Below are 20,310 nucleotides of genomic sequence, written 5' to 3' on the forward strand. Positions count from 1 at the left end.
ACACAGGTCATCTTTAACTACAAAATATGTTTGTGTGTGTGATGGTGTGCGCATGCCTGACAAGCCTTGAATTCAAAAAAGTCCTGTGAAGGAGGGTATAAATAGAAGCTCTCTCTCAGAACAGACTGTTCCCCGGTGCTGGTCAGCTGTGAATGTGTCGTGAGTCCTGACTGAGCACCTTGAGAAAATCCCCACACATACACAGCACAGGAAACACACTGTCCTCACCCACAGGAAATGTTCCAGCTAGACAGCAAAACAACCTGATGCAGCTAACTATAGTAACCTCTGGCCCAGTCCTCCTCCTCATAACTGTACAGGAAGTGATGTGGGCAGGACCACACGCCACTAGACTGGCTCCTGAGGGACGCCAGCACACCACATAACAAACAAGCCAAACAACAGTGAACCAATCACTAGTGGCCAGCTGAGGCTCTATGCATCTGCTGTATTGTGTCCACTTCTATTCACATTTCAAGAGGAGTTTCCCCAATATAATGACTATATACATCAGTTACAAGACAGACAGATTGATTTGTGGCTTTAGATTAATAAATGAACGAACGAATGATTCGAGTTGAATGTTTTTTCAGTCAACCTCCTATAATAAAGTCCTTTTGAAATCAAAAAATGTGTGGCTTTAGAATGAATATATTTTTTTCAGTCAGCCTCCTATAAATCAAAAGCTTTGTGGATAATTAAATCTGGACTAATAAATAAATAAATACAAGATGACGTTTCAAGCCAAATGTCAATCAAGTCAATTTTTTGGTAAACCTCCTATAGTGTTCGATGGATTGATAACCCTATTAAGTCAAAAGTTTTGTGGCTTTTACTAAATATCTTCCAGATGTGACATAACTATTAGCCTGTTGGTTAGTATGGTTACAAACATAAAGAAATAATTGAAGCCCCAATATGTCACGCACAAAATTGCGGTTCCAATAGTCTGACCAATGGCAGATCAGTATTTGGGAGACTAGTGAAGCAGAAATAACAGACTTCACCTTTAAGCAGAGTAAAATTTCCAAAGCAAATTAAAAACGCACACACCAAACACGCTGTGGGAAACACTGAGACAATTACAGCCTGCACTGTCAGTCATCAGTAAACAGAGTTTATACGTGTGAAGAACGTGCGATGCAACTGCGTCATTAATATGTATTTATCTGTGAACTAACAGTGCTCGTTTTTTCTAAGAAAGTGCGATGACAAACGGGAAGCGCTTGTAAATATTTGTTTTCATTGAGGGCATTCAGTCCATGATTACTTAGCTTTGTGTCGGTTCGCGCTGGAAAACTGAGGTTTGTTTGGTGAGGGGCAAACAAAGTCTTGGAAGCTGCCTTGTCTTGTTAGCTATGAGATGGGTACGGAGAGGCCGTGGAGCGTGTGAACTCTTTAGGGGATTAGTTATTTCGGCCCCTCCTGTGAAGATCTGTGTGAGCAATTACCATCCTACGGTCACGGACGGACGGACGGAATTATTTTAGAACTATTATTATTTAATTAGCATTTATTTATCATCTACATAATAATAATAAACATTGTCATAATAATAAAAAAGTAGTAGTAGTACTATCATAATATAAATGATCATAAATTCATAATTATTTATTAAATTGTCTAATGTATAAAGAATTATAAAGTGTATATAAGTACATTTTAGTCTATTGGAATGTATTATATTTATTAATTCATTCTTTAATATAAAATAATTATATAAAATGTGTATATATTACTGTATTTTAGTACATTAGTATATACTAAATATATAACTATATACAAGTATATTTGCTATATATTAGTATGTATATTGTGAAATAAGACCTGTCATTCCATACAATCCGGGGACATTCAATGGAATCCCTCACACTGGCTCTGGAATCTTGACCAACAGCTTGACCACAACAATGGTGATTGTGCTTTGTTTTAACAATACCTCCACCTTGTGGCCAGTGACTAATGTCTTATTGTCTTAAGAACAACCATTAAGGCTTTACTGACACACTATAAGGTGGAAGTGATTCCAATACATATTTAAACACAAACATCAAATATATATCTCTTGCAGGTCTGTGATGTTGACTGTGTGGTCAGGTGTAGTGAGTGACTTCTGCCAGATGTCATTCACTGATAACAAAAAAACATAATCATCAGTTTTCACTACCTGCTTCTCAGTCACTCCTCACCTCAGCGTCATCAGCTACTGCCTGGCAAGCACACACAAACTAGTCGTGCGTGTTAAAACACACAAGATGAAGTACTTAGCCTGGCTTGGTCCTGCAATAAATGAAACAACAGCAAGGAACGCCACAGCCTGTTAATGCCTGATTGTTGATGCTTTTGGTTGACAGAAATAATAAAAATTGTATGGGTCATTCCTGTTATGCAGTACCTGTTATCTCTGAACACTAAAACATTATGAATTATAACTTGATTGTTTACACAATAGCTTAAAAAAAATGGAAATATAGTTAGTCATTAGCATGTAGCTAGTCTCAGACGTCACGCCCACGGATCGTTGGCTGAACGTCTGATGTACAAGGCACACAAAATTAGAAAAACTTCAGGAGTTTTGAAGTCGTCATCTGATTGGTTGAATTCTACAGGATTCCCGGGAAACATGCGTGTCATGGTCTTTAACGGTCTGCCAGGAAACAAAGCCGTCGTGACGCCAAACCCCCTCATGGAAAAAGAAAGCCGTCATGTTTACAGCTGTGACGAACGCTTATAATCTACTAAACGCTGGATGGACTGTGTGAACTTCACGACAAGCTGGACTGTTATTATAGGGATATCGACCTTTGATTCTGAACAAAACAATCTGGGATTGTTTGTTTCACATGTCAGTCAGATATCATAATGGGCGGTCCTTGGCCAGTGAAAGCTGATATCTGCCGCTAGTTTGAAGGTCTGGCTACGCAAGCATGTAACTTACATGAGGAAAGTTAATCTTCTTAATCATATTCTGAAATTACTTGTTTCTGTGATTATCTTAAAGTTAAACATGTAACTAAAGTCTGTATAAATTGTGCAAAGAACATTGTATCCAATTTATTAAATAACATAGCATAACATGAGCACATACAATATATTGCATAGTAGGAATGACCGTAATGTTACAGTGTCACCTGTGAATAAAAAATAAAAAGATGAAAGAGAGAAAGAGGCGTTTTGACTTTCTGTGGCACCACAAAAAAGCTGGAATGAAGCTCAGTTTATTTTGCTTCATTGCAGGAGACGTTTGAAGTCTCTAGACATCAGATAAACACTATACACCGTACATCTGGAGATGACAAAAAACACTATGGAAAACATGCCATGGGCCTCTCAGACCAAAGAAAGCACTCAACATCGCACACGGTTTACTGAAATTCGCAAAGTAGATCTCCTGCATTCAAGATTATAATTACAGTGCTGCTACTCAGACACTTCATAAAGCATTTTAATCCTCCAATATTGAGCATTTGCAGTCTCGGTGCTGGTGATGGATACACAGGCCTCTTCTGCTTGACAGGTTCTATTAAAACAGCCGATACTCTTATTTGCAGTTGCCATACAAAAGCAAAAGCCTCATCTGCTGTAAACCTGAAGTCCCTCTCTGAAGGCAATCACACGTTTGGCTCAAAGACACGAGCGTCTCGCTGAAGGTGACATTCAGTGATTGTGAACAGATAACAGCAAGCGCTGATAGCTCTGTTCAATACATCCGTCAACCGATCTGACCTTCAGTAAATCCTACAAATCTTACATGAAATTATAAAGTACAATTACATTGATAAGACAAATGCAGATATGAATCTTAACATTAGGAATGCATGATCTATCGGCCACCATATCGGTTTCAGCCGATACATATTAATTTTAATGTTATGTTTATCAGACCGATAAGAATATTTTGCAGATATATTAAAGCTGATATATAATGGATTATTTCCTTCAGCTGAGACACTTCAGATGGGCGCTTTTGAACTGCTAGAAATATGATTGGAAATTTGGAATCACTCCGACAAGGAAAATAAAGTTAAGTGCAACGTGCATCGCACATCTGTCATATTGGCTACATTCAATTTTGAAAACACTATTGTAAAAGGAAGTTTGTGAATTCTTTGTTCGCCCGTGTTTTAGCGCGCTGTTACAGCATAAATTGTGACATTTACCTGTGACCATCTTTAGCTTTGACACATGCACTCAAACAGCAATGCTCGATATTAATAATTGCGATTGTGACGGTCTTATACAGTACATAACATTATAATGAAAACACTATTGTAATAAAACGTTCTGAATTCTTTGGGTTTAATTCACGTACAACGCAGTTAGTATCATGTAACTTAGATCAACTTCACTTGTGCATTTGCTTCATTTTGTGCAAATATAAGTTGATAAGGAACTCCCGCACACTATCGTAACTTGCAATTCAAAATGAATGTTTATTAACACACAACTCCTGACTCCTGATGAAGGTCGTGTGACCGAAACTTGCCAGCCGAACTTAGCCCCGCCCACAACATTTGAGGTCGGGAAGTTCGGTCTGGACTTGATCCATTCAGAAGCAAGTCTCCCCGAACCAGAGCTGTTCAGACCAATCAAATTGTCAGGGCGGGCTTTATACGATGATGGACAGATGATCAACAGTAAAGTAATCATCCATGTCACCAAAGAGTGCTTGGGTTGAATTCTTTTACAACAAAGAATGACTTCCACTGGAGAATTTAGATGTGTAGATTCAGCCATCACGTCTGTTATAGAAGATGTAGACAGCGCATTCATTTTAAAAGAGGAACAGAGAACCACGATCAAGGCATTTGTCGATCCAATTGAGTGCAGAGGCATTTTCTTTCCTGGTTCTGTAAAATAGGTGTAAGCCTCTAAAACAATTATCACATAGACAAATAGGGTACAAAAGGTTGTTGTTGTTTTTTAACAACCCAACAGAGCCAACAAGAAAAAATACTCTAAAAGTGTGTTTCAGAATAAGAATAAATAAAGAAAATAATATAAAATAAACCAACATAAATCCAACGATGCCAGCATGAAAAAAAAAACTATGGAAGTCTGTTTCAGAAAAATAAAACAAAAAATGAAATGAAATTTAATTTCTTAAATTGAATTGTGTTTCATCTATTGTATTTGTTGCTTTAAGGCAGAAACAGGCTTTCATAGCTAACGGACCAGAGTAAAGTGAAAGGTCATTTCCAATCAGATTATTGTCTTGACAGCATTATTTGTATTACGCTTATGTTTATTGAGATCTACATTAATTGCTGAATGATAAGGTACTGCCACACCACCTTTTGGTTGCAGACTTGAGTTTGTCATCTCAGCAGCGAGGTGGGTGTGCAGAAGACTTGTATAGTCTTTTTATCACTCATAGAAGTGTTAGATCAAAGGCACGCAGGTGTAAAACACACCTGAATAGGTGCTATAAAACAGCACAAATAATCTTTGTCTGTCTGGCATCAACAGCCACGCACATGTCTGCATCAAAACAAATGCTTTCTTCACAGATCATATCTTCATAATTCCAGTTGGTCTGTGTTACAAAATTTCAAGTATGAACTCATATGAACTTTGAGCACAGTACTACTCTGACGTGACTGTAATTATAGTTTATAAAAATGCATTAACTGAATTTCTTGACTTTCTTTTTTAACTCTTAACTACTGAGAGACAACATTTCTATATTATAGTTATTTTATTGTGTTCACACTTGTTGTTCAGTTCGCTTAGTTTCATTTAGTCCTGGTCATCTTAGCGTTCACATTGGCATTTTAACATCCAACATAAAGATACCGGACCTAAAGGCATAGGGATTTGTTCACAATCTGATTGGTCTGCTTTTATTACATATTTTGGGATGGAATTTACCGAACAACTAAAACAGCGCTGTGTGCTGCTGGGATAAATGCGCTCGTTGTATGTGCCTAGCCGAAATATGATGGTATTTTGACCAGCTGAGAACTCGTGAAGTGCTTATAAAATGCGTAAAGGAGAACAGCAGCAGGAATCCCTCCATCACACACACAAACCAAGATCTGCTGTGAGGAGACGCGGTTCTGATGCCTGTGAGGGGTAACATCACGACTATGAAGAGAAAAAAACAGGTTTGCTTGAGCGTTCATATTTCAGTCGAACTGCACCAGAGTTCGTTTGGAAGCGGATAAGACACATCTTTTCAGGGGTCTCGGTCCACTTGTTTGGTGCACACCAGGGTTCAGATGGCAACGTTCCCACTTATTCAAATCAAAACTGCACTAACAGAGCAATCGCACTAGGGTTTGTTTTAATCCAACCAAACATACCAAGTGTGAACACACCCTTAGTATATACGCCCTCTTAAAAACATGACAGTCATGGCATGACACCCTGAAAAAGAAAGCAACAAGTTATACAAAAATAAATTCCAAACCCAAAAGTCCAAGTTTATGTACAATTACAAAAAGAGTGCAAAAGGATGGTTGATTTATCTGTACTCAAGTAGACAAAATGACCAGAATGCCCATCTCTAGTAGGGCCACATTCCCACAAGTTCTTCTGTGAAAAGTAAAGCCTGGGGCAAGTACAGCACAAACACAAAGAGCATGATCTTATTCCGTGCCTCATCGGGCTATTTTGAGTTCCTCAAGGCACATAATTACACAGACTACAATGACCTTAGAGATTCACAAATGACCAATGAACAATGCATTGCTTTGTTCACTAAACAATTGCCGCTATGTGAATGTGAGATATCCTCACACATTTCCCCACAGCTATCAGAGAAAACAGACGCTCCAGCTCATGTTACAATCAGAGCAACATGTTCGCCTTATAAAGAGAGATCAGGATGACAACATGACACGTGTGTTAATTACAGAGGTGTGTCACACTTGTGCTTTCCCTTTGCATTGCATGTACTGCAACCTGATTCAGTTTGGGTAATCCCAAAGTTTAGTGCAAGTTTCTGTACAGTGCAACCAAGTAGCCCTATTCATTAACAAATTACTTTTATGAGACTATTCTTTTAATGAATCCTTCAAAAGGACACTTTGACAGGTTTGACAAAAATATGAAGCAACACAACTGTTTTCAACTGTGATAATCATAAATGTTTCTTGAGCATTAAATAATCATATTATACTGATTTCTGAAGGATCATGTGACACTGAAGACTGGAGTAATGATACTGAAAATGTAGCTTTGATCACAGGAATAAATTACTCTTTACTATATTCACATAGAAAACAGCTTTTTTACATTGAAATAATATTTCACAATATCTCTGGGTTTGTTTTGTATTTTTAATCAAATAAATGCAGCCTTGGTGAGCAGAAGAGAATTCTTTTAAAAACATTAAAAATCTTACCGACCCCAAACTTTTGAACAGTAGTGTATGCACACAAATAAATATAAATGTACAATAATTAAAAAAAAAAAAAATTACAAATGAAAATGTTTCCTTGATACACAGTAACTCAAAAATGTGCCTTGTTCTGCACTTTCGATATGCATTTTAAAGCAGTTATGTGAAAAGTCAAAATTCTAAAAGATTCTATCACGCTTCTTTGGTATTTCTCCACTAGGACTCCACTAGAATTCCACTGTACACGCTTTCCTCTTTTACAGAATATGGAAGTCTGCAAGCCTGTCCTTTAAAAACAGTCCGTGCAAGTCAACTAAAATATCTGCCTTGGCTTGTTACAACATTTGGCGTGAAATGGAAAGAAATAAATGGAACTTTCTTCCTGTGCGTATTCAAAGTAAATGCAGCATGTCAGACCAAGGGATATATTATAATCCCTGAGAAAAACAACCCTCTCCCAGAGTAAAAAAAAAACAAAACACAGCAGACCAACCTGGATGGCCATACCCCTTCCCTCTAATTACCTCATGACTCAACAGTCGTCTCCTCTACAAGAACAAGAAGGCTCTAGAACTGGGTGATCCCTAACATCAGCAATGTGCCATATCGGTCTAAATGTGATGAGCTTTATGAGAGCATAGCTCCCTGTCCATCACCCCACAGGCCTTTGAGAATCCACAAAAGCAGACGAGCAGGACTTCCTAGGAGTTCCAGGTTGCCAAGTGCGATTGATTCAGCTCTTTGCCAAGTATTAGAAAGCCTACAAGAAAATCCCTCCAGCAGGAAAGTGTCAACAAAAATCAAGAATAAAAGACACATTCATCAACAGACAAAAAGACAGAGCTGGACGGAAGCGACTGCGTAGAATCTACATTCTGTCCATTCCATGCAACAGGCTTGAGCCAAAAGAGGTGTTTAAGTCAGACAAGCCTTGTTATTCCCAACAAAGAGAGCATGCAAGCGTAACTCTGGGGAAAAAAATACAGTTGCCCTTAACCCCTTAATCGATCATGTGGACTGTCATTTCATCCTCAAAGCGATGCCCGAGCTGCATTAAAGTAGCTTTAAGTGACTGTATTAAAGTCTTTTGTACTCCATTATCTTCTGTTGACAGAGTCTTTGTGAAGGGGTTTCTGCATCAGTGGGTCTGTAATGTCCTGAAAGCCAGACTCTGAAAGAAATATCTGACCATCCTGAGTTCTGCTGCACGTAGTGCCTCACTCATACCGCATCGACTTGCAAACCCCAACCTGAATTGCGACAAAGTTTTTAGGGCTTTCAATTTAGCATATTGACAAAAATAATTCAAATAAAATAAAATAAAATCAGTACTAGATTTATGTTCAATGATTTAGAAATAAAGAAAATGTATTGACAATATTCAAACAGTACTCTAAAGTCAATAAAGACTTTAGGTGCTTTCATGGCTAATTAACAAATAAAAAATAAAAAATTATGATGTGATCAAAAAACATTTGTAAAATATTCTTATTTATTGAGTCCTCGAACCTCAGTTTGAAATCACTCAGTTTAATGATTTTAAATTATCTTAATTTGAGGGGCTTTTCTCACCAAATATCGTGTAATTGACCAGAATAACGTAATATTTGATTAAAAGTTTTAATCGATTGACTCCCAACCCTAGATTTTTTTCTCAAGTGAATTGAATCGATAATGAGCAAATCCCTTTCTCAGTTTTCAGCAGATTGTCAAGATTTTGACGTCAAGCAACCTATAATTTCCTTCTGCTCAAGCCAAGCGTGAACATTGGGAAATTGGAAAAACGATATCCTCAAATCGGTCTCATTCACACAGGCCTTCAGTGAAGGAATGAAGTAATCTGAAGCGTACAGTCCTTTGTGTTGGCATTCCCTTCACTTACACTCCAATGGCAGCTTAAACATCACTCTCACATGTAACTCTAGCACATATTTGTCATCCTGTAATCTAAAAGTCAGCTACACCTTAGAGGATCTAATTTAATCAAACACTATCAGATGCCTATTATTATCTGCTTTTGAACTTGCAACTAGTAGAGTGAAACATGTTAAACATGTTGACTAATTGAGGATCAGAATTTTCCTTTAAGAAAAGCATTGGTTCGGCTGGAATCTATTCAATCTTCAGCAGTAATTCTCAAAGTAAAAAAAAATATTTCTATCATATAAAAGTATAAAAAGTTGTCTTTTCTCACCAAAGTAAACCACAGATATCTCTTTGGGATCCTCACGTGTGTGTGACAACTATATAAAGCTGGGAGTTGTAAGGGATTTTTCCAATTCCACTTAAAGATCCTTGTCCTAACAAGATACCAAAAAAAATTCTGCATAATGGATTATAAACATTGGTGATTATAAATCACCAATTTTTCCCCATTTCTGTCAAAGATGGAGTTTGGGTTCCTTTGCCACTGTCACCAAACTTGCTTAGTTGGGGAAACTTAATATTCAGCAGTATTATGACTTGACTGCACTGACACTAGGTGCGTTTCCATTACAGATTTGTGCAAAACTTTTACGATTTTTCCTAAATGTCGACAAAAAACTATTGCGAAATGAAGGCGTTTCCATTAACCAATGTTAGGCGACTAAAACTTCAAAGTCTAAAATGACTAAAATTCATTCCAAAAATCTTGGCAACGGACGTTTGTAGGTTTATGTATATCCCAGCCACTACACTGGCCATTATTATTAATCGAAGGAGATGTATGCGTGTTACCTAATCATTAATGGCAAGGAAAGACCCTTATAGTACTTGAACGGCACAAATGAGTTGTTTCTAGGTGTTTCTCCCTCATATCTTCTTCGAGGTCTTGATTGTGGCATTTCTTTGAGGTTTAGAATCCAGCATTCCTGTAATTCTTTTGTCTTTTATGAATTTAATAAAGAACTCTGTCTCGTATTCTTTCCAAACATACCGCATCTTCTACGTCAGGTGACCTGTAAAGGCACAAAAACTGTTTCCATTGCAGTTTTGCAAAATATTTATTTTTCGAATTTACTGAAAAACCACCTCATGCGAGCGTAAAAACATTTTTGCGATAAAAGGGAGTTTTTGCGAAATTTCCATTGGGTGTATTTTCGATTTGCCAATTTCAATTTGCGCAGTTTAAAAGGTAATGGAAACGCGGCTTGGATGAGAACTGAACTGAGCTGGATGATAACATCACGGTTTATGCAGAACTGCGTTATTATAGCCAAAATGAAGTTGAATCAAGTAACATTAGCTTTACAGTGTTAAACAGAATTCAAATCTGCTGTAAAACAGCTCTAAAAGGACAGAAAACAGTCATTATTCAGCTGAAATCAGTTTAGTTTGGTTCAATAACTGTGAAAAAGTTCATCAATTATGGAATGAGTTCAATTCAGCTTATTAGGCTATAAAGTACCTGCAGAGAACAGTGATGTCATCATCAAGCTCAGTTCAGTTCAGTTCTTATCCAATAGTGTCAGTGCAGTCGAGTCAATAATAATGCTGAACATTAAGTGTCCCCAACTAAGCAAGCCATTCAATAATTTATGAAATTCACAGTTATTGAACTGAATCAACACTGAACATCCTTGAAATCAAGGATTAAAAGTTGCTCACTCGATCTTGGATCCTTTGCACTATCGGACCATCACACAGGGTACACACATTTTTATAAACTACATACTTCAGAAGACAAAACAGTTGTTAGATCTTCAAAGACTTATACATGCATATTCACTAAATGATGACATATGGAAAGATTGTTATAGCGTTTAAATTTTTATTATTAGACAGAACTGTTTAAGACAGTAAAATAATCAAGACAGAGAGTGAGCGATTCTGAATTTCTCAATTTCTAATGTCTAATGTCAAAATAAAAGTCCCACTTAAGACACTTAAAAGACAAACCAAAAAACGGTATATACTGTATAGGCCTTGGAAATATAATAGGTGTCCACTAAAGGCAACCTAAGGGTATTTGATGAACTTTGCATGATGAAGTTTGCATCATTGATTGATATTTTGCTGTTTATTACTATGATGCTGCTTTAAGACAAATAGTATTGTGTAAAGGGCTATATAAATAAAGGTGAATTGACTAAAAATGCTGTCTATAGGTAGCTCACTAGGTTTCATGTTTACACTGCCTGGATCACAGAAATGTTTTCTAACGAAAAGAGAGAGACAGTTTGACCTTTCAAACGTAATCTTAACTTTAAATAAATATTAATGCGGTAGGACAGATAACCTCAGATAAACAAGTATGCACAGACACAAAAAGTGTCAGTCCACGTACGTATGTGTTCAGAGAGGTCTGCCAGGGGTCAGGTATAGTTCCTGAAGCATTGATACTTTCATTAAAGCATGGAGGGAGTGGCACAGAGGTCAGTGGTACTCTAGACAGAGAACACACTGTTTTCTCCTGGCCAGCAGGACACTGGAATGTGGGGAGGGATTGTGGGTAACTTTCACTGCACCGCATACCTTATCAGATAATTACAGAGCGGAGGTGGGAGGGGAAACCCTGCTGGCGGTCTGTCAGAACGCAAACCAGGCGGTACTGTGTCGAACAGTTCTGTGCTGTTGTCTTAACACTCATGCATAGGAAGTGACACTTCATTCAAAGGAGTGATTCAGAGAATAAGGGCTCGGTTCAAAATAGGATACTAGCATATGACTATTTCTATTTGTACAACAACAACAACAAAAAATTACTTGAAATAAAAAAAACTAAAACTTATTTAATATTATATACTATTAAGATATAATTACTAAACCTAAACATTTTAAAAACTTAAACTTAATTTTAAACTAAAATTAAAACTTAAAAAATATTAAATAAAAAACAATTCAAAATAAATAAAGCAAAATGATTTGGTCAAAAATTACCACAGAGCACCAGAATATTCTAAAGGCAAAAATACAATTTAATGCAGTTTTCACAGCATCTAAATATATATTTTATTAATATATTATTATTTTCAATTTTTCATGAAGCCTTAGGACTAATGGACTGAATCAACCGTTTGAAACGAAATACACAGCACATTCATTCACTAAGAAGTTACTAATGCATACTGAGTAAAAGCATAGTAAAGTTTGGAGAGGAACACAATAGCACCATTAATCTAATTCTATCTAGAAGATAAACTAACTGAATGAATCCCACTAGGCTGCAATTGTTCAAATGATGGAACAAATTTCACAGTTTGTTGGCTTGCGTCCTATCTGCTCTCTGCTCTCTGGAACAGGCCAAAAAAAACACTGTCACAATGGAAAGTTTGTGATCAGACAAGCAAATAATATTTTACATGGACTTCAAACGGATACAGGACCAGTATCAAATTTGGTATTCAGAAATGCAAGGCTTGTTACAATATGTGCTTCTCGTTAGTAACTGACACCAAATACATTGAAATAAAAATGAATTGATTGATTATTATGAGTTTAAAAAACAATTAAATATGTTTTCTCAAAAATCTGATGTTAATTATTTTAGATAACTATTTCTGAAGTTTGGAGCATTACATTGGGGGTTATATTTACTTTGTAAACCTTGTCATATATTGGACGAGTGACTCTTTGTTAAAATGATTGTCCATGTCAATACTCTACAAGCAATAAAAATCCTTCTTCCCCTCGTGCTAAGCCTGGCATTGTGCTACACTTCTATTTCCTCTCAACATTAACAAGCGTGACGTGCTAGTCCACAAAGAAGACTCAAACCCAGGTGTTACACAACGTTCTTCAGAATCTCTTACTTCCTTTAGAAAATCCACCAATGAATCTGCAAGAACAAGCCAATCAAACACAGAGAGCAATACAAAAGCTTCAACCATGATAAAACATTTAAAAAAATCAATTGGTTTAAATGCTACAAGTGAATGTAGGCATCACAACATTATGATGCACAGTTTGATAATGGATTTTCAAACTTAGATTTGCAAAAGCTTCACATTTAACAACATTATTAAATTAATGTTTTAAAGATCAACTTTAAATGAGAGTTAGATGAGGTAATCTAATGGTACGTTTACACGACAACAATGTACTAAAAACGGAAAAGATTTGCCTCCCCCTCCTGCCTTAGCATTTTTCGTGTACAGACGACAACCCGCACTGGTCCACAAAAATACACGCCTATAGACTGAACACGTAACATGCATGCGCATGACGTCACATTTTTATAAAATTCATGTTTTTGTCGAGAAAATAGGAGTAGAGTTTTCAAAAACTTGAACTTTGAATTTTTAAATGAATAATACAATGTTTTGTTGGGCATAATTTATTAAATTTAGTCTTTGATTTGTTATGTAATATATAACATAATAACATTGTGTGTGTGTGTGTGTGTGTGTGTGTGTGTGTGTGTGTGTGTGTGTGTGTGTGTGTGTGTGTGTGTGTGTGTGTGTGTGTGTGTGTGTGTGTGTGTGTGTGTGTGTGTGTGTGTGTGTGTGTGTGTGTGTGTTCAATGTAAAAACATTTTTGAAAAGTCTTTAATAAGTACATGATATTTGAAAAAAAAAATTATCTTACAAAATATGCAAATATTCAAAATATATGTAAGGGAAATGTGCATCAATTAGTCAAAAAACTAAAGTTTGTTGAAAATGTGATTCTTTTGGTTGTTGTTGTTGAAAGACTTAACACAACAATTGAATTTTTTAAAAATGTGAAAAAAATCTCAGGTATGTCGTTTGTGCTTATTCTTAGAGCAATTTTCACACTACGTATGAAATGTATAATAATGTTTATATTTTGTTTATATGTTTATATTGCATGTGATATAGAAAAGCTAGGATCAAGCGTATAATTCTTTTTCTCACGAACACCCCAACTCCTTTAAGTGGTTTTTGATTAGACAGACTGTTTAGGAGCAGGACTGCGACCAAAAAAACTCCATCGGATGCTAAGAGGCATCGCAAAGCCAATTAATCAGTCAGTACACTGAGAGATCCAAGACAGCACACTTTCCCCTACGACAACAAATCTATTACAATCACTATAGATTTGCCTCAGCTGCCAAAAAACGTACAGTGTGCACCCAGAGAGATCGCTCTGACAGTTTGATATGTTCAATCTATGTGTAGCTAGAGCCTAAAGGTTTAAAAATAAAAGAAGGCATTCGTGGAGAAACAAACCTGACATTGACCACAAAGTTAGAGATGAGCGGCATTAAAAAAAAAAAAAAAAAGGGGCGAGGCACAACTGAAGATGACTTTTTAACCGGCACATGTTCCTACACCTGACTGGCCATGTTTTTCACTCAGGAAACTTTTGTGTCCTGCACAATCGCGATAGCACAAAAGCCCAGGCAGCCGTGTGTGGAATGGCTGAATGGCGTTATAGGGGAGAGAAGCTCGGCCCTTTAGATGTTCTCTGCGGCAGTCAGACAGGAATACTGCGTGCGAGCGCTGAGATAAGACCAAAACATTGAGCTGAATCCCTGAAAGGAGGGAGTGTGTTTCAGCTGGGCGCTGACAGATCATCCAGAATATCCCAGTGGGATGGGAATGGGGTATAAAAACAGCAAACACTTGCCAACAGTCATCTGAACTCTGAAAACAAGTCCCCGTTTCAAAAAGAGGCATAATTAATTAATAATTAATATGTATTTTTTTGTCCTTTTTGGACAAAAGGGTGAGAGCTCAGGTGTTCCTTGAAATTTGCAATTATGGTCTAAGTTGAAACAAGATGTATATTTTTTTTTTGTTTTTGTTTTTTTGCTTTTTCACTTACTGCCAAAAAAAGGCAGTTTTATCATGCTGCTGCAACAAAATAAAGAGCAAATGAAATACATAAGGTGTTTATGTAATTCATGACTTACAGTAATTGTGCATTTTATCTTGTGTTGCCACAAGTAAAAATTAAATCATGCAGGTTTGGAATGACAAGAGGATAAGTAAATGATAGATAATCTCTTTCTTTTAAAGCACCACTAGTGGCAGTAGAATTGTAATCTTTAATTTTTTTGAGCAGCCTGACTAGGCCGGGTATAGCTATATAGAGTGTTGCAGGAACGAGTCCTACAATGTGGAAAGTTTTAAATTAGCCATTTTCTTTTTTTTTCTCATTTCCAGTTTAATCATCCCAGATTATGCGTTTAATGAGGTTTTAATTAAATGCCTTTAAAATTCATAGAAGTTGTGTTAATTTGTGAAGATTACCTTGCTGAACAAAGCGTGTAAGAACCATTAACTTTTGTTGGTCACAGAGCTTATTTTCTGCAATAATCCAAAAGCTTATGGAAAAATCCTGGGGTTTTGTAGAGGGAACCAGAGTGAGGAAATTCCAAGTTGGAATACATCATCAAAAATACATCATCACTGCAGCACAGTGTTGAAAAACTTGTTTGAAAACAGTCAATATTTTTGCAACTCTGTAGTCATAGGTCCACTTTAACAAAGAAAAGAACACACAACTGCAAGGCAGAAATTATTGCAGATAGGAAACACATTAAAAGCAAAGATGTTTAGATGCACAACGTGTGCTTGGAATTTCTTTTCTCCTAATAGAAGTATATGTTATGATTTAAGGGTGAACATCTTTCCATAACCCAAATCAACCCTAGGATTTATAAACTCAGTCAAATCACAACCACAATTTATAAACCCCCACATTTTTGTCCTGACAAGTTTAAAAGAGGAAGTTTGGGGTGTGCCTTGCTGCATCCCATTAAGGGAGCGGTGCTCTATTACGCCGTCTAAAGTAGGTTAAGTGCCCATGCTGTGCTCTTACAAATGGTCTGATAAACAAGTACAAGAACCCATCGTTTTTCCCTATGGATCTACCTGGTGCAGGTAACTAGTCAGTCACTCCCTCCCATTCAAATCCCTGGAATTTCCACCTCCCTTCTCCTGACAGCCTTCCCCACCCCTCTCTAATCCCACCACAGATCTGTCTGTGTGATTTATTCCCACTGGAGGGATGAAAGGAAGCCTAAGAGATTTAGGCACTGCTGGTTAGTTAGGAACAGATGAGAGAACGCAGTGAGCTGTGATCTACAACAACCAGTCAATCAAATATCATTCTCAATTTCTTGCAGTGTGAATTTTCCTTCAGATCAGCAGTAATGCCGCTTATAAAATATTACAAACAGTATGATGTTATCTGAAGTCTTCCTTGGAATTTGTAATCATGGCATGACGTGCGTCCAAGTGATTTTGGCTTTAACAAAACGGATGCGTTTGGCAATTTCGGGTTTCATTTGAGCGTTTTCACTTATTGGCAAAACAAGAAAATTATGTATATTAGGTGTGTAAATGATGAATCGTGTGTCTATTTTATCAGTCATGTCATGCCCCACAGATTGATGGGAAATTGTTTAAGCCTGTCGCCCAATAAACCTGTATATTCTAGCAAGCATGATTACTATTATTTATTGACAGAACAGAAACATGGCAACACAATCTCATGTCAATTCATAACTATTTTACGGTTTGGCAAATTGCTGGCTTAATCGTGTGACTTAGTGTGTTCTCAATCTGCTTATGCCCCAGTGACGCGGTTATGTGTAGAGGTGGATTTTCGGGCTTACCCTTTTCCCAAAAATATCATACATTTCAATCATACAATCATTACGAAATTGCTACCTCATAAAAGCATAAAATATGTTTTCCCCTAAGATCAGGCTGAAAAAAGCATAAAAAATTGTTGAGCAACCAACATTCACAATTAAAACTTGATTATGACCATTATGAAAAGTCAAGCTTAAAGAAAATCCAGTTTTTTTTTTTTCAAACTAAAAAATAAACAGTGTTAATGTGCACTTAGATCTGACATGACAAAGGCAGAATGATACAAATATGTTCATGTTTGAAAGTATGTGCAGTATTCAAGTATTTAATATTACTAATATTTCAAATCTACGTCCCTGAGCGAATGTTATTGCATTCTTACAGGCATTTAAACCTGCAGTAGCAGAGATCTCTATTCTCACTAAAAAAGTAAATTAATCTTCTAAAAATTAATGCACATTCCTCTCATGAAATGAATGCCACAGGTTAATTGTCACATCAAAGTACTGCAACATTAATGGAATATTTCACCTAAAAATTTAAATTCTGTCATTACATATTGGCCCTTGTGTCTGCGAGCAACTAAACACCATAAAAGTAGTAGAAAAAGCCATGTAAAGACATGTCTGCGTTGCCACAGAAAAAAACAGCATACAGTTTTGGAATGACATGAGCAAATAATGACAGAATTTCCTTTTTGAGTAAACATTTGGCCTTTATTTGCTGATGACTGCAATTGCTACCAGAGTTTTTGGCTGTACCCCAGCAAGGTTCACATGACAGAAGAATAATTCAGTAGCCCTAATAGACCCTGTAACCACTGCTCTGATGAAAGGTAATCAACTATATTAGAAAATAGTTTAATCTGATTATTAGATTAATAAATTTAACTTTTTATTAAAGATTACCTATTATGCATTTTTATAAAGTCTCGATTTTGTTTTTTTGGGTCTGGTAGAATAGGTTTTCATGTTTGAATGTTCAAAAAAGACGTTTTTTCCAACATTCCTTCCAGAGTTGTGGTCCCTTTCTGAGAGCAAAGCAACAATGTGGGGCTTGTTGGTCCAACCCTTCTGCCCCAAGTAACGTCCTGACTGACCTTCTAAATCTGACCCCACCACCCAGAGCAGACCACCCCATCAGAACAGCCCCATGTAAGACGTCTTTGATCGGTGCCCATACAGTACATAGCCAACTTTTCCCTGAAATATAGCATGCAATTCAACAGAGCTGACTGTTATTAATCAGAATTCAGTCTGTTTTGATTATGTAAGCATCATGTAAACACATGAACCAGCTTGTAAGCATTTCAGAACAATCTGAACAATGAAGATGATGTGCATGTACATGTGGTCAGTATGTGAAATGACAACATAAAACCAAAAGCCCTATATATAGATCCAATGCGGCAAGAACGCACACATTTCCAATCTGGATACCATCCGTAATTAAACTGTGCAATGATGCAACTCGTTCATTGATCTAAATGTGAACAGAACACTATTGTCTAAGCTTAGTCTTGGATTTGCCCTGATTTCTCACTGTCTGGTCATGTAGGAGATGTGTTTACCCTGTGAGGTCAGAACAGGAGATTCTGGGTTTGTTTTTCACACATAACTGTATAGCTGGGGATTTTGATACCATTCTAAAATCTGTCACCACATTAAGCACTTTAACATTCAAACGTTTAGACACAGTTGACTGAATGTATGTTTCTCATGATCTTAAAAACTTTTAGATCTTTAAAGGCATATGCATAAATGCTTAAATTAGTTTTATATCCTAAATTATGCATTTCTAAAATGTACAATGGTTGGACCAGATATCAAAAAGCAGTCAACAAGTAGCCAGAATACATGGTGGTTACCAGTGTCAGAAAAGTATTTATTTATTTATTTATTTATTTATTGAGGGACAGTATTTGCTTTCTAGACTTGATTATGGAGCATGTTATCATATTCTTTATAAATAAATGTAAAATGTCATAAATGTATATAAATACTGTAATTAAATAAATTTTTAAACAATACTTCTGAAATCAAATCAGCATTAAATATAAAAGTAGCTTTGAGTAGGCTAATATACCAGACAGCATATAAAATACATAAATGTTAAGCATGCATTTAAAAAAAATAATAATAATCTAAGCATACCTTGAATCTACATCAATCATTATTAAAATCATCTTTCATTATTAAAATCATCAATCATTATTAAAATCACAATTAGCACCTCATGAAGTTGGCAGAGCCAATGCCCAGAAATGTGTATTTCCAAAATAATAGATAGTTTTGATTCGTTCGGCCACTACATAAGTAGGTGTGTCCAAACTTTTAACTGTTGTGCTTGTTCTATTAGTTAAAGGCAAAATAATAAATAAATAATTTAAAAACAACACCTGTATGACCAAGATTCATCTTTCTGAGGAAAAAAAAGTCAATAAAATTTTTTTTTAATAATTTGTCAACCAATGTAGGACATTTCTTCACTGTCAAGTTCACAGCACAACGTCAAGAACTTTCGATGGACTAGAATGTTCCTGCATGAACCCATGTGCGCCTTACCTTAGATAACAGCCTCCTCTTTTCCTCTTTCTTTTTCTCCACATGCTGATCCAAAGGCATCTGCAGAAAATCGTCTTCACAGCAGATGAAGCTCACGGTGCATCCCATCCAGACAGGTTCAGGTGAGCGTCCTTACGACCCATTCAACGCGAGCGTTCTCGTGACTATTCCTCCTGAAGGTCAGTACGGCAGGTACAAACACTCGCGCATTTTAGCCAAAGAGATCCAACAGTTATTCCTTTAGCATCGGCGTCTCCGCGTATGATGTTCGTTTTGCCCAAAGAACTCAAACTCAGAATGACGCAGTGAGGCAGTAAGAAGAGGAAGGATTGGAGTCTGAGGGGGAAAAAGTTTGAAAACTGCGCACACGCCTCCAGAGCTGAAAGAAACGCAACAGGCTAATACTCTTGTGATGTGTCGCATAGCGCAAACAACTGTGCAATACTATCTATCTGTCGTGACTAGTACGGTCTTTCTAACCGTCAAGTTATATCTTTAAAATGTCACGCTTTTCAAACTATTTTTAACTTTCAGCCAATGCTTTGTCAAGGCCACCTGGCAGTTTGCTTTTATGGACTCTCCTTTTCTAGTTGTCAATGAAGTTGTAAGCGGCGAGATCAAAGCAATACAATCAACACGTGTTTAATGCGCAGCTACATGCAGTCACTGATCCGTCACTGATTCACTGATACTTTTCATTTGCCACCCCAAAATTAAAGGTTCATTGGCTAGAATATATTGGCTGGGAATTTTCAGCTTGCATTCCAATTTAATGTGCCATTTGTGATGGGATTATGTGTGTCATTCACACTGATGTCAGCCAGAATATCTCGAACAAATGGTGGACAGCTATTTATAAAAATACACTGCATAAAATGTCTTGTTTAAACTTATGTCAGAAATTAATTATTAA

General features: G+C 36.6%; 1 protein-coding gene across 8 annotated transcripts in view; it reads right to left on the reverse strand.

Annotated features, from left to right (window-relative positions):
• tns1b (tensin 1b) overlaps window positions 1-19,995 on the reverse strand; it is a 252,192-nt gene extending 232,197 nt beyond the window's left edge. For 7 of the 8 annotated variants that reach the window (XM_077215634.1, XM_077215632.1, XM_077215626.1 and 4 more), the window contains exon 1: window positions 19,398-19,855. In XM_077215634.1, coding sequence (XP_077071749.1) covers window positions 19,398-19,505 — 108 coding nt within the window. In that variant the 5' untranslated portion in view covers window positions 19,506-19,855. Of the gene's footprint in view, window positions 1-19,397 lie in introns of all 8 variants that reach the window. The other variant, XM_077215637.1, reaches the window with a different exon arrangement.
• Between the last annotated feature and the right edge of the window lie 315 nt (window positions 19,996-20,310).

The sequence above is a fragment of the Siphateles boraxobius genome, unplaced genomic scaffold (genome assembly GCF_051911475.1).
Source record: "Siphateles boraxobius isolate OS27281-9 unplaced genomic scaffold, OSU_SipBor_1 7, whole genome shotgun sequence".
Taxonomy (NCBI): Eukaryota; Metazoa; Chordata; class Actinopteri; order Cypriniformes; family Leuciscidae; genus Siphateles; species Siphateles boraxobius.